General features: G+C 54.5%; 1 protein-coding gene across 1 annotated transcript in view; it reads right to left on the bottom strand.

Moving 5' to 3' along the window:
- Nucleotides 1-324: 324 nt before the first annotated feature.
- ERI3 (ERI1 exoribonuclease family member 3) overlaps nucleotides 325-15,785 on the bottom strand; it is a 129,266-nt gene continuing 113,805 nt past the window's right edge. Inside the window, exon 8 of the mRNA XM_034063608.1 lies at nucleotides 325-700. Within this exon, the coding sequence (XP_033919499.1) occupies nucleotides 618-700 (83 nt within the window). The 3' untranslated portion in view covers nucleotides 325-617. The remainder of the gene's footprint in view (nucleotides 701-15,785) is intronic.

Genomic DNA, 15,785 nt, shown 5'->3' with positions numbered 1-15,785 from the left:
GACGGATCGCGTTTGTCACATACAGGAGTCAGAGAGGGGTTAGTGTTGACTCAAAAAGGGGGGAGAGGCGCTCGGGGGAGAGGCGGGGGGGCTGGCAGGGAGGGCGAGGGGCCGTCTCAACACTGCTGAGCCTCCATGAGCGCTGCCCAGGTGCAGGCATCGCTGCAGCAGCCATCGAGGCCTGGAAACATAAAACCAGAGAAAAGAAAGAAGAAGGGAAGGTGGGGACGGCCCATGCCGGGGAGGGAGGAGATGGAGGGGGGGATGCTCTGGCTACGGGGCGGGAGAGGGAGGACGGGGTGGGAGATGGAGGGAGGGACGGAAATCGGGAGCCAAAGAAAAAGAACTACGAGTCTAAAATGTGGTGCAAGCGCCCTACGCGGCTGTCCGCTAGCATGGCATAATGTCCGGAGCAGCCCAGAGAGGGAGTCACATCAGGTCTACACAGATTTGCCTTCCCATATATACAACCTCTACTGGAGTTAACAGCTGAAATTGAGATTTTTTGTGTCGGTTCCTCTGGCCTCGGTTGCCGTTTTGTTTTTAATGCAGGAGCCCGTCCTCCCCGCCTCGCCGGCGCCGGGCGCATGCAGCCCTTGCCTGGCTTGCCCTGGGGATCAAAAGGGTTTGGAGGTCTGCTTGAAGATGAAGCCTCTATGGGCCAGTGTCTTCATGATGTTGGCGATGTTCTTACAGTCATCTGCGGAGAGAGAGCACAGAGGTGCTGGGTTAAAGCCATGATCAGACCAGGACCTGTTGGACCAAGGTCCCAGTTCGATGCTGGGGCCGTGCAGCTCCAGGCACAGCCCCAGTGTCCACACCAGTCCAGGCACTCTGTCCCAAATGCCTTGCAGTGGTGTGGGGTGAGTGCAGGGTCCCCAACTCCCCAGCACTGGTCATCTGCAACCCAGTATGGCTCCATGCTGCACCAGGAGGGATCCATGCCCAGGACCCAAAGGTTTGGCATTGCCCAGGCTGCAAGTGGATACATCCCTGGCTTCTCCAGGCTGGTGCTTGCTCCACAGCCTACGGGGAGCTGGTAGATTCAGAAGGCAGCATTGCTGCAAGACGAGCCCATGACAGTCTCCATCTCTTGGCCAGTGGCTGCTTCCCTGCAAGCCCAGTGTCAGCTTCCTGTTCCAGCACCCCTGTCCCTCAGGTGCACTGGCCAGCAAAGGGGCTGTCCCTGCACTGGGATGGGGACAGCAAGTGATGCTGGAGCTGCCCTCCACCAGCCAAGCCTGGTGCCACCAAAGTCCTCAGCTGGTCCCCACCTTCCCCATGCCCTCCTCATGCAGGGGCTGTGTGGCACTGGGTTCTCTCTGCAGTTTGCGGTTGTCCCTCTCCCTTGGTGCTGCCCCTGTGCCCACCAGCCCCATGCTAAGGCAGACCACGGTAGAAGTGGGTGCCGGAGTCCATCCAGCAGCACCATGACCACCGGAGCAAGGGGTGGCCGAGCAGCAGCCCGGAGGGGGAAGGCTCTGGCTGGTGTTATTTACCTGGGACTAAACCCAGGCACCGTTTGCTAAAATAGAAGCTGGGCTTAAATTGATTCCTAGTGTCTATATTTCATGTTGAAAATTGGCTTGTAAATCCATGTTTTGATCTATGAGGGCCGTCTCCTTAAGAAAAAGCAAGAGTAAATGTGTAATTTCTCCCTTGACAGCACACGGCGCAGAGGCGATCCTTCTTCCCGCTCCCCTCCGTTTCGGGACAGCTCCACTCGTTCCGATTACCACTCTTTCTTCCTCGCCCCACGCCTTGATGTCTCCATTTCATTACCGCCCGCCCATTTATCAAGCTGTTACCGTAAGGGTGACTTTGCCCACTTGCATGTGGCAGCGGGGCCCGGCTGACACGGGGAGAGGGTGCCCCGGGAAGGGGGGAGCAGGCAGGGCCCCCCTCTCCCTGCCACCGCTGGATGGATGTTGTGGTGGAGGGAAGGCTGCATCATTACTGATGTGTAAATGATAAAGAAGCCTCCACATCCATCTCCCAACTGTAAATCCAGGGAGTGCTTTATAATCAAGCTACAGCGATAATAATGTGAAATTAGGTCTCTCTATCAACGGGAGGAGGCCTTTTAATCACGGCTTAAAGGGTGCAAACGCTGTTTATCATAATTGAACTGTATCCGGGCTAATTGTGGCCATATTTCACTGTCTAGGAGACAGCAGGCTGCCTGCTGACAGTGCCGCCTGCCGCGCTGAGGGCCCCGAGCAGACGGGCAGCACTGCCCCGCTGCCAGGCTCCTGCCTGCAGGGATGGGGATGCTCTGCTGCTCCCTGCCCCACCACCAGCACTGCCCAGCCCCGCTGCGCCCCGTGACCTGATGGCAAAGCCATCACTTGTCCCTCAGCTCTGGTCAGAGGTGCAGTTCCTCAGGGGATTGCCCTGAGCTGCTGGGATCAGCTCCTGGCTGATGGCTGGCAGTCAAAGAGGTTATGTTCCCACTGGAGCTATGTGCCTCCATAGTGTTCCCCTGGCCCCTCTTATTGGCACCATTCCCCTTGCCACTGTGACAAACGGGAAGAGAGGTGGGTATGAGGACAGTCTGATGAAGGATGGTGTCCAGGGTATGTAGTGACAGGACAAGGGGAATAGTTTTAAACTGAAAGAGGGGAGATTTAGATTAAATATTAGGAATTCTTTACTACGAGGATGCTGAGGTGCTGGCACAGGGTGCCCCGAGAAGCTGTGGCTGCCCCATCCCTGGCAGTGTTCAAGGCCAGGTTGGACACAGGGGCTTGGAGCACCCTGCTCTAGTGGAAGGTGTCCCTGCCTGTGGCAGGGGATTGGAACTGGATGAGCTTTAAGGTCCCTTCCAACCCAAACCACTCTGTGATTCTAAGGAGAGGTGTTCCCAGCCCCATTGGCTGGCATGAGGACAGAGATGAGCCTATCTGTGCCTTTGTCCTCTCTGCTAACCAAGGTGGCACCGGTGGCTCTGGAAGTGCCCTGGAGATGACGGGTGTCCTGCCTGCCCAAGCCACAGCGTCAGCTCCCACTGTCCCTTATTCCAACACAAACCTCTCACCATCCTTAGGACCTGCTGTAGCCCCAGGAGCCAGCTCCCAGTTGTACCTAACAGGGAAATGGTGGCTTGAAAGACAGAGAAACCAAGCCAGGGAGAGTGCCACCATCTGCAGCCAAAGCAACCCTACCAGCCAGCCCTGGCCTGGCCTCCCAGAAAAGTATCAGCAAAGCAAATCCTGGCCTCTGAGCTCCGTCAATCCATGTTTTGGATGGGAAAGCACAGCCCTGGCTGCTGCCCTTCATCTCTCCCAGGCATCCCATTGCATCCTCCTTGTCCACAGCATCGCTCAGGGCCAGTGTGGGATGCTAGGTCTTAGCTATTGCTCTGTATTGCTTCCAGGGGAACTGCACAGAGACCTGGGGGACCCCATGGAACCTCCTGGGATACCCAAGCTGGTCCTTGGGGAGATCCTCTGGGACCACTGGCTGCTTCCTGAACCCCACCAGCTGCCTTCCCAAAGCCTTGATGTGCTCTCATGCTGAATGCCAGTGCTGGGAGCTGCCCTGGGCTCTGAGCTGCTGGCCTGTGAAGCCGGTGGGACCCCAGTGGGTTGGTGATACCTGCACAGGTAGCACCATCCTCACCATCCCAAATGATGCCATGGCCCTTTGGCAGCAGGAGCGCCAAGCTTGTCATAAGTCATTTAGTGAGACTCCTTCCAAATCAGTGCTAAGGTAAACACGCTTATTATAATTATCCATGTAAAAAAAAAATCAACAACAGCAAAACAACTTTCTAATATGCAATTACAGCCATCTATTGATTTTACAATGTAATCCGCTGCGATTGATTTAATAACACAATTATAGGCTGGCTCTCGGGATATTAGAGTGGGAGATTTTCATAAACTCCAAAGCAAAAAACTAAGCGGCTTTTAAAACAACACAGTCAGATGGCTGTTTGGGGAATTATTAGCAATATGAAATCCTCTAAATCTGGCCGTTGTTACCTTGTGAAAGGAATTTCTATTACAAAAATGGCAATTGACAGCCTAAGAGAGCACAAACAGGATTGCTCTGCTGCTCTTTCAGTGCTTAATCCATTGCAAAGGTGACCACGGGGCAGGGGACAAGTGGGATCTGATGCAGGCTGGGGGCCAGGGGCAGCCCTGCCCTCCTTGTGCCCCTGCTGTCCCCAGCACCCAGGCTGGCACCCACCAAACCCAGTGCCCCTGCTTGGGCCCTCAGAGGCCACCAGGGTGTGGAACCTCCTGATCCCTATCCCAGCACATGCAGGTCCCAGGCATTGCCAGGGGCCATTGGGGTGCCTGCCTGTGTCCCCAGGCCTGCGCAGGGGGACAGGGTGAAGGTGGCCCCATGTCACTGGCTGGCACAGCTCTGTGGGTGCTGCACAGGCCCCGCGCGCTCCCGCTCTCCTGGTGCTCGCTCCCTCAATGTATTCCTGACTTTATGGGCACATTTTTCTTGTCAAGCTGACAGGGTTGCTAAGTGGATTTCTCCCTGATATGCGGACGGATTATCACATTACTCCAATGTCCTACACAAACATATTACTTTATATTCAATAGCCCTAATGAATATAAACTGCTTTGTCTTTTTTGGGGGTGGGGGGTAATCTATAGATTTTTAATGAGGGCACTATTAACTCCCTCCTCTTTAAAACAGACTTAGGTGCAGCCTCTGAGTAGAAAATCAATGATGTTATTGTAGGAATATTGTATATTGATATTGTAATAATAAGATGCAATTGATTTAGGGGTGTTGTGCAGTGTGTGTGAAAGGGGTCAGCCTGGGGTTATCCTGCCTCCTGCAAACAGAGGGTGGCTCTGTCCTGCCTCCCTGCCCCTCGCCTTGTCACGCTGCCGTTGAGCATCGCCCTATGTCCCCCCTGTGACCCACTGCAGCACTGCACGGCCTCAAAACCCACATCCCAGCCCTCTCTGTGTCTTGACAAGCTCTTGCCGCAGTGACAGCCAAGGACAGTGGTATGTGCACACATATGGGGCGCAGGAGCCTCTCTTGATTAGGGCTGGATTTTGCCACCATTCAGCATCACTGACTGCCCTTGTCCTTGGAGGGAGACAGACATTCCCACCACACTTCTCTGCCAGAATGGAGGTGGAAACCCCTCATCCCAGCCAGTGCATATCCTCCCTTTGGCCACTGCAAACCCAGGATGGACTCCAGGATTCCAGCCCAGGTATGATACAGGAATGGGGCTGCCAGGAGAAGCAATGCTCACTGGGGAGAGCATCACCCCTGCACCCACCCCAGGCTCCTGCTGGCATTTCCCCTGCCTCTCCATGGCACCGGACTGTGCGGATACCACCGCCACTGGGGCTCAAAGGACTGAGCACCACCGTGACCACTGTGTTCTGGGCTGAGACACAGTGCAAAGAGCTGGGAGAGCACAGGGCCCCCTAAATGTGCTCATTTGGAGGCAGCCCCTCTGCACCTGTGCTATGGCCGGGAAGACGGATCACCCCCGGCCCGAGCTGAGCAGGTCCATATTTAAACTGTCCCCATGCTTTATGGGCTGTACAAGAACTGATGCTCAGGCAACGAGGGGCCATTTGTCAATGTTCTAATGGCAGATTACTGTTAATGAATAATATCACTGCTGCCTTTGTATAACAGCTCCCTGCAAAGTGGAAACCCTAACCGCTGCCCTCCGTCTCCTGCTGCTGACCCCGGTGACAGTAGGTGGCCTTGTGACCAGCAGGAACCGTATGGTCCCCATGAAGCTCAGCCGGCATCCCCAGCAATAGCAAAGGGGAGTGCTGGGTGCTGTGTCCCCTCAGAGGGCTGTGCTGCTCCCCATGAGCAGTCACATCCCTAGGAGGGGACAACCATCAGGGGCAATGAATGACAGTGCCTGGCACACAGCCAGGGACATTCACTCTGTTCATGCTGGAGGTGGGAGGGAGCTGTGTCTGGTCCACACCCATTCCTGCCATGACATACAGGGATAACTGGGGACACCGGGATGCCCAGTTGCAGTGGTGACAAGGACACGGCAGAGCTCAGACTTCCCATCCTGAAGGTATCCGTGGGGACACCAGGGATGGTCCTGCCAGGCTTCTCCCAAACAAATGGCCTCATAATGCTGCATGTGGGGCTAAGGGCTCCGTGTGCCCCGCACAGCCGGCAGGTACATTAGGTGGAGCTGACAGCGACGTGTGGAATATTAAGAATAACTTACCTCATTATCTGCAATTACGTTACTGCCACACACCTCATTTCTTCATGAAGAAAAGGAAATTAGTTTTATATTGACTTCATCCCAGTGCCTCCCCTGCCTGCCCCGCCACAGAGCACCCGCATGGGCTCTGAAGGGGGTTTGGACACAATCAATACTCGTCCTGTCCCTACCTGTTGCTGTCCCTGTCCCTTAGGGACAGGATGCTCATCCCGTGTCAGGAATCAGTGTCACTAGGGGGCCTCCAAACGTGGCTCATCCCAGCAGGGAGGTCCAGAGGGAGGTGACACCACTGGGTGTCCTTGGGAAGCAGCCAGGCAGACACAACAGAGGGGACACATTCTTGTCTTCCATCGTATGCCCTGGCACCCGCTCGTCCCTGCCAGGGCTGGCCACTGTCACCCCATGGGTGATGGATGCTTCCTCCTGTCCTCCATACTGGGGACCACTCTTTCTATTGTGTCCCCACCGCGCAGGCACAGAGCTGGGTAGATGGGGACACAGAAGGCTTGAAACACATGTGCCAGCCCTCAGGCTGCTGCATGGCCTGGCACGGCTGATGCCATGTGCAGGGATCCCAACATCTGGGGCATCCCAGCTCGAAGGGACAGGCAGCTCTCTCACAACATCCCCACCAGTGCACGATCCCGAAGGGGGCTGATGTTGCTTGGGCTGTGGGTGGCACAGGCTGTGCTGAGCCCTTGGTTTGTCCTCCATCCCTGTGGCTGTCCCCACACACCCAGCATCCCAGCGGGCATCCCTGGGCAAACAAAGCGAGCGCTGCCACCGCCCGGTCCTGGCTGCAGCCTCTCACTGGCTGGGAGGGAAGGGGAGCGGCGTGCGCGGCCATACAGGGGAAAAAGCCAATTTCATCTTTATTAGAAGGAGATTTCTCTTTTAGTAATAAGCACACTTCAAATAATTAGCGTGTTTTACGTAATAATGAAATTATGGAAATGCAGGCCACTTATTCAAACAAGTCACCATTACCATATTTTTAAATATTAGACTTAATTAGAGTTTATCACTTCAGAGAAGTACGAGGAGTGGAAATTTTTTTTCCTTTACAAAAAAAATCCTCATAAAGTGTTTATTAAGAGCGGGTAAGGAGGGGATAATGATCTGTTTGGAAATTAAGGCAATCAAACATTTAATGCTCTGCACTCCTGTAGGCAAAAGCATTCAAATGAGTCAATTATACATCCATTATCCAGGCACGATTAAACAAGGCAGGACGGGGAATTTGTCCTCCGCATCATGCGATTGTCGCGAGGACTTATGTCCACTTAAAGGCAGCTAATAAAACACTAAACTTGGAGAAGGAGAGCAAGGGAGGACTGAGAGAAGGCAAGACAAGGGAAGAGAGGTGGCGGGTCAGTGGGACGGTGGAGGGGTGAGGGTGGGAGATGGGTAAGGATGGAGCCATGTCTGCATCCCAGCCCTTCATAAATCAAAGTAATTAAGTTAACATGAAAATCAACTTCACCATCCCGTTAAATTACAGCATTTGCATATTAGGACTCAAATGAAGTAGGTAGTGGGTGAGGGGGCTGGGAGGGAATGGGAGTGGAAGAGGAGGATGAGCGGGACCACGCACCAAAAAGGGAACCATTTATTATGGTGAATAACTAATTTCAGAATTTATAGCTCTGGATTTTCGTTCTCGTGCCATTTATATTACAGAAGGAAATTAAGGGGCGGGCAGGAGGCTGGCTGGACATCTTTCTGCGTTATTGCTTGTCTGCCATTTGCAAATCATTATTAATTGTGGCCCGTGTCACTGGTGCAGCAGGGCAGGGTGCCTGGACAGCCGGAGCAGACACACATATCTCTTCATCAGGACCCCAGCCGCTAGCCCTGGAGAGCCAATTACCCCTCCCTGATTGGTATCAGATAAGGAGGGAATTTTTACAAATTAGGGAATAAATAGAATTTCCACACGTGGAGCAGGGAGGGCTTGAGAGGCAGTAATGAAAAACGATACATCACCATCAGCCAGACAACCCTATTCATACGCCGATGCATTACGCTCACTACTCATAATCCCGCCGAGTGACAGACAGCCGCCGAGCCGGAGGGGAGCGCATCCCGCCGGCCAGCCCTTTCCCAAGCATGGCCTCCAGCTTCCAGCACCCTCACTGCAGCCCAGGGAGGTCTCCTATGCTGCAGCCTTTGTCATGGCCTTGCAGGGTGCACAATGATTGCTTGGCATTGCTTCTGGCCAAGGTGATGCTGCATGGAAGCCATCACTACTCTGCTGCCCATAGGAAGACACCAGCAGGACAAGCCTCCAAACTTGGCCCTGAGTTTGGTGGGTGAAGTCAGCAGCCAGGCACCCTGCTGCACCCCAGCCTCTCACCCAACTCCTGTATCCCTGCAGCTAAAACACATGTTGCCCAATGTTATCCAGCCCAAACACTGCCCTCAAGAAGACTCTCTGCTCCCTTGGTGGGTCATGGCAGTATCCTGCTGTTACAAGATCCCTACCTAACTTCCAGCAAGGATTTGCCTTTTTCTGCTATTCAACCCCAAATTGGTCCCATGGCTCTGAGCTCTGCTGCTCAGTCAGCACTGGGTCCCTCCATACCAGTGGGGTCCCTGTGTTACTTTGTGAGTGGTGCTAGAGCTTGAGGACAGCAGCACTGTCACTGACGAGCCACAGGAGCAAAAACAATGCTCCATTGGGAATAAGCTTGGGTTGGGGTGCCTCCAACCCTGTGAGTCTGCCTGACAGGGGTTTCCATACCCCAGCAGCTCCCTGTGGCAGCACAGTCCTTCTTCGCCCTGGCTCTAACAAAACTGGATGGCCTTGAGGACTAACAGGGTCCATGGCACAAGGTCCTTGGCTTTGGAAAGAGCAAACCCTGGGAACATGAGGACCCCCCTGGCATTCGGAGCCCAGTCTGCACCGTACTCCCCAGCGTCGGAGCCACGTGCCTCCGCTCCTGTAATTAGGTATCCCTTATGACAAGCACGTCACTAAACAAAATGCTGGGCAGGAGATCAATCTCGCCTGTAAGTCACGCAGACTCTAATTTATTCAGCATACACTGTCGCTCCGCCGCTGCCTTCCTGTAATTTATACCGTACACTGTCGTGTATTATTTAACTCACCCCGGTGTTTTACAGCTCGCCTGAAAGTCGCTGTGCAAGAGAAAGTCATGGCAGGGCACTGGTGAGGTACAGTAGGATGCAAACTCACCCCTTGCTCCGGGGCTGGTACAGCACCCCCGGCCTGGCTTGGGGACAAGGTGACAGTGACAAGGTCCCACAGAAGTTGGTGGTTCAGGACCCTGCAGGTGGGAATGGGAATGCGAGTTTACTGATGCTGCAGGCGGATCCGTGCAGGAGGCCAGTAAACCACAGGCTCCACCACTGGTGCTCCCTTAGAGGAGGACAGCATGGTGGATGCAGGATGCCTGCCTGTTTGGGCTGGGCTGCCTGGGGAGACCCAGCTGGACCTGGGAATGGGACAAAGCAGAGATGCTCCCAGCATCCCTCCTCCTGGCTGTGCTGGATGCAGGGATGGCCAGGCCTGTCCCCTTCTGCAACACGGATGGAGGGTCCCTACCCACAGGTGCTGCCTGAACACAGCCAAAGATGCTGAGCAGAGTGTGCAGAGGCAGCCGGGAGCCCCATGGGTGGCTCAGCAGGTGGAGCAGCCTCATCTCCTGGCCCGACTGCAAGGCTGCAGGCAGCTGTGGGCAAGGGAGGTGAGCAAGCAGCAGCACTGCCAACATGCTCAGTCCCATCAGCACCAGAGCAAGAGAGAAATCCAAGGGATGGGGAGGAGCGAGGAAGCTGCTCACAGCCCATCACCACCATGGCTCTGCCTTTGCCCTGCTGGCACAGCCAGGACCATCTCTGACACCGGAACTGATCCCTGAGGGTTCTGGGGGATGCTGGTGGTAGCAGGCAGCCTTGCCAGGGTGGTGGGGCACAGGACACAGAGCAGCAGCAGCCAGGCCCTGAGAGCAGGAGGGAGGTCCTACCCCAAAACTGGGGTAAGGACTGGGGCTAGACTGGGCTAAGAGATGGCTGGTGGCTGATGTGGCTGCTCAGAGCAGCTCACCTAGAGCTTGTCTTTGGCCATGCAGCTGGATGGAAACAGTCAGTGATGTAGAGCTGGATCTCCTCCACAGGGAAGGTTAAAACCTCTGTTCAGTGTAAAGTTGCCATATCTAAGCGCTTATGATCATGATATTTATGGCTATTTTATTCCAGGCCGTTAAAGGCAGCAGTAGTTATCCACAGATAAAGGGAATTCAGCTCCCCTGATGACTTTTCTCCCCACGGTGAATGCATACTTGGCTGGAGCTGGGTGCTTGTAATGCAGGATCTCACCCCATGGTCCCTGCCAGAGCCAGCACTGCAGCCAGGCACACAGATGCTTGGCATGGCTCTGGTTCTGCTGTGTGGGAGCTGTGGGGACATGCAGGAGATACTGCACCAGTGCAGGTGTCCCTGCCTCCCATATCCCCTCTGCACGCTGCCAGGCCCTGCTCTGATGGAGGGTTTATTTAGGGCAGCAGGAGACAAACTGTTCTGGGGCTTTGCAGGGCATTTAGAGCCCCACACATCTCTCACCATCAACCAGCCATTGGCTCTGCTCCACATCCAGCTCCTGACACCTGGTCCCACCACTGGGATTGGGAACCTAATTAAGGAGAAATTTCAAGGGAGAAATGACAGAGTTGATAAAGCCGAGTTTCTCCTGCCTGTGAGTGACACGAGGTGTCAGAGAAAGGAAATAAAAGGCAAGGATGCAATTCCAGTGCCGCTGAGAGTGTGTGGCGAGTCCTAATGGAAAGTTCTCCTGCTCTTTAAAGCTTGGTCAGATGGCCTAGTTATTGCTTTAAAAGGACCCAGAATCAAACTGCGGCGCTGCACTTGAAGCCTTCAAATAAAGGGAGCTGTGTTTCTGCAGGTCCAGTGAGGCAGAGGCAGGTGATTACACAGAGAAGGGCAGGTCTCTCTAGCTTGGAGGGAGACCTACCTATTTTTAAACATTAGCTCCAAATCAGCAGCTCACCTCTTTGTCTCACACAAACCCTCTCTTGCCTTCTGGAGGAGAGATCAAACGCCGGCCCTGCTGCCATTGTTTCTCTCCCAGTGAGATGGATGCGGGACTGTAATCTTCCCACAAAGCCGCACGCTTCAAAGGTATCAAAAGTGCTTATTAAAAGTCCTAGGCAACTAATTTAATAACATCCCAAAGGGCTGGAAAAATCAGCACCAGCAGCTCAAAATATAACCTTGGGCCCCATCCAACATGACTGTCTGCAGGGTGCTTCAGCATGCAGACATGCCCTGCTCCCCACCATGCGACCACCCTGGTACTGCCTTGCTCCTGCATCCCGGGATGCAGGAGCATGAGGGATTCTGCCCCGATGGCACTGCTAGAACAGATTGCGTGGGACTGTGTCCCCACCAAGGGCACTGCTGGGCCAGAAGCATCAACACATGGTGGGAACAGGGTCTGTCCATCCGCCCCAGCTCCATGGCTCAATTCCCCTTGTGAAGTCATAGAATCACAGAATGGTTTGGGTTGGAAAGGACCTTAAGATCATGCAGTTCCAACCCCCTTGCCATGGGCAGGGACACCTCATACTAAACCATATCACCCAAGGCTCTGTCCAGCCTGGCCTTAAACACTGCCAGGGATGGGGCATTTACCACTTCTTTGGGCACTGTTCCAGTACCTCACCACCCTCACAGTGAAGAACTTCCTCCTTATATCCAATCTAAACTTCCCCTGTTTAAGTTTTAACCCATTACCCCTTGTCCTATCACTACAGTCCCTAATGAATAGTCCCTCCCCAGCGTCCTTATAGGCCCCCTTCAGATACTGGAAGGCTGCTATGAGGTCTCCATGCAGCCTTCTCCTCTCCAGGCTGAACAGCCCCAACTTTCTCAGCCTATCAAAACAGTCAGAACCCTGCACCATTCCAGAGGCAGGATTCCAGGCTTGCCTCTGAAACATGAAAAGTACTGTGCAGCTTTGGCTGGCATCTCAGTGGCTGCTGCAGTTTCGTGCAGTGCTCACCCAGAGTGCCAGGCTGAGGGAGCCACATGGGTCCTCAAGCTGTGCCAGGGGGGGTTTAGACTGGATATTAGGGAAAACTTCTTCACTGAGGATGGTCAGATATTGGAACAGGGGAAATGGTGGAATCACCATACCTGGAAGAGCCCCAAACCCATGTAGATGGGGCCCTTACTGACATGGTTTAGTGGTGGGCTTGGCAGTCCTGGGTAAAGGTTGGACCCGATGATCTTCAAGGTTTTTTTCAACCGAGTTGATGCTGTGATTCCATGAAAACAGAGGGCTGGGCTAGATGATCTATGAAGGTCCCTTCCAACCCAAGCTATTCCATGATTCTGTGGTGCAGCTGGGGATATCAGTCAGACCTTGCAAAGCCACCTCAGCGAGACCTGTGTGCTGTGTGTGTGACAGCCCTGCACGCTGCTGGTACACGTGCCCTCCCACCAACACGTACGTGCTGCAAGCACGTGCGCACACACACAGTGGCCCCAGAGCCCATGGTCCCAGCTCCCAGCCCAGGTTTCAGGCACCACGCGGGACCCTAGGGCTGTGTCCCGTCTGAGTGATGCAGGCTCTCATGGAAAGGGGCAGGGGATGGAAATTAACGCTCCAGCCTCCCTCTCATCCTGCCCATTAGTGGGGCTGTTTTACTCCGGATCATTAAATATGTATATCTTATTACACGCCTTGTTACAGTATTGAGCTCTATTGACTGATAATAAATTCCAAGCATCATCCTGGTCATAAATTTATCTGGAGATGATGAAGACTCAATATTCTAGTCATGCAGATAATATGATAGGGCCTTAAAAAAGATCATTACATTATATGCCAAAATTAAAAGTGAAATACACTTTATTAACACTGTTTCCACACTCAGGGCCATTACTTGTTATAACCCCTTCTTCCCTCCCACCCACCAACACACTGTCCCTTGGGCGAGATGAGGCAGAGCTGCCACAGCTCCACCCTGACACAGGGGTACAGGGGTCACACAGGCAGTCACAGCTTGACCCCAAGGATGCAGGGTCTTGGTTGGTACAGCATCACTGCCCTGACCATGGGCAAAGACCTCCAAGCATCTCTAAGTGTCTCAAGAATCTGTGCCTTGTGTGGCTTGCTGCCTGCAGCAGGCCCTCAGACTTAACCACCAAAAGGCAGCTTCAGGTTCCCTGGGAATGCTGCCCACCCATCAGGGTTAGTCCAATAGCTCCCACCACACAGCATCTCACCCAGGCTCTGGCAGGCTGCAGAGACAGGACACGGGGCCCAGCTCATGCCCATATGCGCTGCAGTTGGGAAGCAGAGGTGGGATGTGGGTGCAGTGGGTGTCCCCTCTGAGAGAGGAGAGCTCCCAGTGCCCTGGTGCCAGGATCACTGAGCTGCCCCTTGGCGGGACAATGAGGGCCGGAAAGCTCCTGGCAACCCTCCTTGGGGACTGGGGCTCAGCCCCCTCCTCCTGCCGGCCCTCCAAAGCCATTCCCCTCCTTTAATACGAAGGTCACAGCCATTTAAACTCTACTGATGAGGGCAGGCAGCTCGTGCCCCTCCTGCCTGGTGTGGCCGGCCTGGCCACGCTCCTGCCTGTGGATCAATGGTACACAGCAAGTTTAAAGTGTGTCCCCCCCACTTTCCTCTCCATATGCGCAAGGTGAAGAGCGCTGGGGGGGGACACATGGATCGATGCCGCGACACGGATCGGCTGCCAGGAAAAACCAATCGCGGATCAGATGGAAACCGACTTCTTCTTGTATCTGCCCTGCTCTCGGCGGGATAGATTGGCTGGAGAAATCCGATGGCGAGAGGAGACAAAGGGGGAGGTGATGGGGAGAGGAGGAAAGGGCTGATAATGCTCCTGCCACGGCCGCTCTAATCTGTGACAGCCCGAGGATTTGCTGAAAACCATTATCACATTGCTCTCCCTTCTCTTGTCCCTGATAAAGCCCCGGCTAATCTGTTTGTTGCAGGTATCGAACGAATGCATTTAGTGAAACAAGGGGTGTGTGTGCGCATCCCTGCCCACGGAGCAAAGGGGTTTTTGCCTGCACCTCTGGCCTCGCTGGGAGGCCACTGGGGAGCAGGGAGGGCAGGGATGGTTTTGGGTGCTGACTTGCTGCGGGTGGAGGCTCTACCCTGTTGGGCCATGCAGAGCTGCTGTGCTGGGCACAGGAGAAACATCAACACCGCCCACTCTTTGAGAGTTTTCCATAGCTTTTCCCTAGGCACCATGTTTCATCTTGGTAACACAACTTGTAGAGAGTGACAAGTGAACCCCTGAGGCCAGTGGGTGATGCTGTGGATGCGCCATGGCACATCCCAGCCTGGAGCTTTGCCGCAGCTCACTGCACACCCAACCTCACTGCCACGGGGCAGAGCAGCTGAGATGGGGACACACAGTGTGCCCATGCCATGGGAATGGCTTCCCAGCCCTATGCTGGAGCCCGGCTCAGCTCATGCCTGCCTGTCCCGGTGCTGACCTTGTCCCTCCCCTTGTGAGAGGCTCTTTCTCTGGGGAGGAGAAGATAATTCAGTGGCTGTGAAAGCCCAGACCTGGGGCTCCCGCAGCCGCCTGTTACAAACAGTTCTAGTGGAACATTAATTATAGTAATTTAGCCGTGGAACACTAACTGCAGCCAATGCAATAGCATTCAGTACATTAGTGGCTATAACCCACTCCTTAAAAAAGACATTTGGCTACTGACAGCTGATAAAATGAGTTGTGAAGCATAACCAAAGGGGGTGTGTGTGGAAAAACCCAGAAGTGTGCTGGGAGCAAGCTGTGGGGCAGGAGTATGGGGGGATGGGGGGGGGACACGGGGGTTTCAGGCAGAGGGGCAGGAGGAGATGGGGGCCCTCCTGCTCTGCCATGGGCTCCCAGTGCCGCGGGCAGGGCTTGGGGAGGCAGAGGGCTGTGTCTCGGCAGTATGTCAAACAGAAGGACATTTCCTTCTATCTCCCAGCCGCCGCCCCAGGGCACAATCCACCTACATTCAATCTTTACTCCACTACACATGTTTCCTTTCCAGCCTCGGATTATTTTTTATCATGAAATTACCGTGGCGATAAGATGGAGTAGATGTGATAGTGAGCAGAGCTCCCGCCTTCCCTTCTGCCCTCCTTCCCCAGCATCCCTCCTTCCCGCTGCCACCCCCGGGCTCTGAGCAGGAGAGGGGGTTATCCAAATGTCAGGGGGTGAGGAGAGGCCCCTCAGCATCTGGATTCACCTGCCTGGGTGCAGGCAGGCTGTGGATGCCACACAGTTTGGATGCCCATTGAGCTTGAGGGGTGCTCTGCTACAGTGTGGACCCCATCAGCAGCTGCAGCCAAGCATCTGCTCCCCACAGCATCCTGGCTCCCTGACTACACGGATACCCCAGCCTGGCGCTAGAGATGTGACAGCCTGGTGACACCAAGGACACGGGGAACCCTGGTGCAGGGTGGCCAGGAGAATCGTGGCTGGGCTGTTACAAGCCCAAGCAGCACTGCAAGGCCCTGCTATGATGAATCCTCCCCATCTCCTTGTTTACTCCAGTCTGCAACAAATGA

The sequence above is a fragment of the Melopsittacus undulatus genome, chromosome 6 (genome assembly GCF_012275295.1).
Source record: "Melopsittacus undulatus isolate bMelUnd1 chromosome 6, bMelUnd1.mat.Z, whole genome shotgun sequence".
Classification (NCBI taxonomy): domain Eukaryota; kingdom Metazoa; phylum Chordata; class Aves; order Psittaciformes; family Psittaculidae; genus Melopsittacus; species Melopsittacus undulatus.
This window is presented reverse-complemented; position numbering and strand designations above follow the sequence as displayed.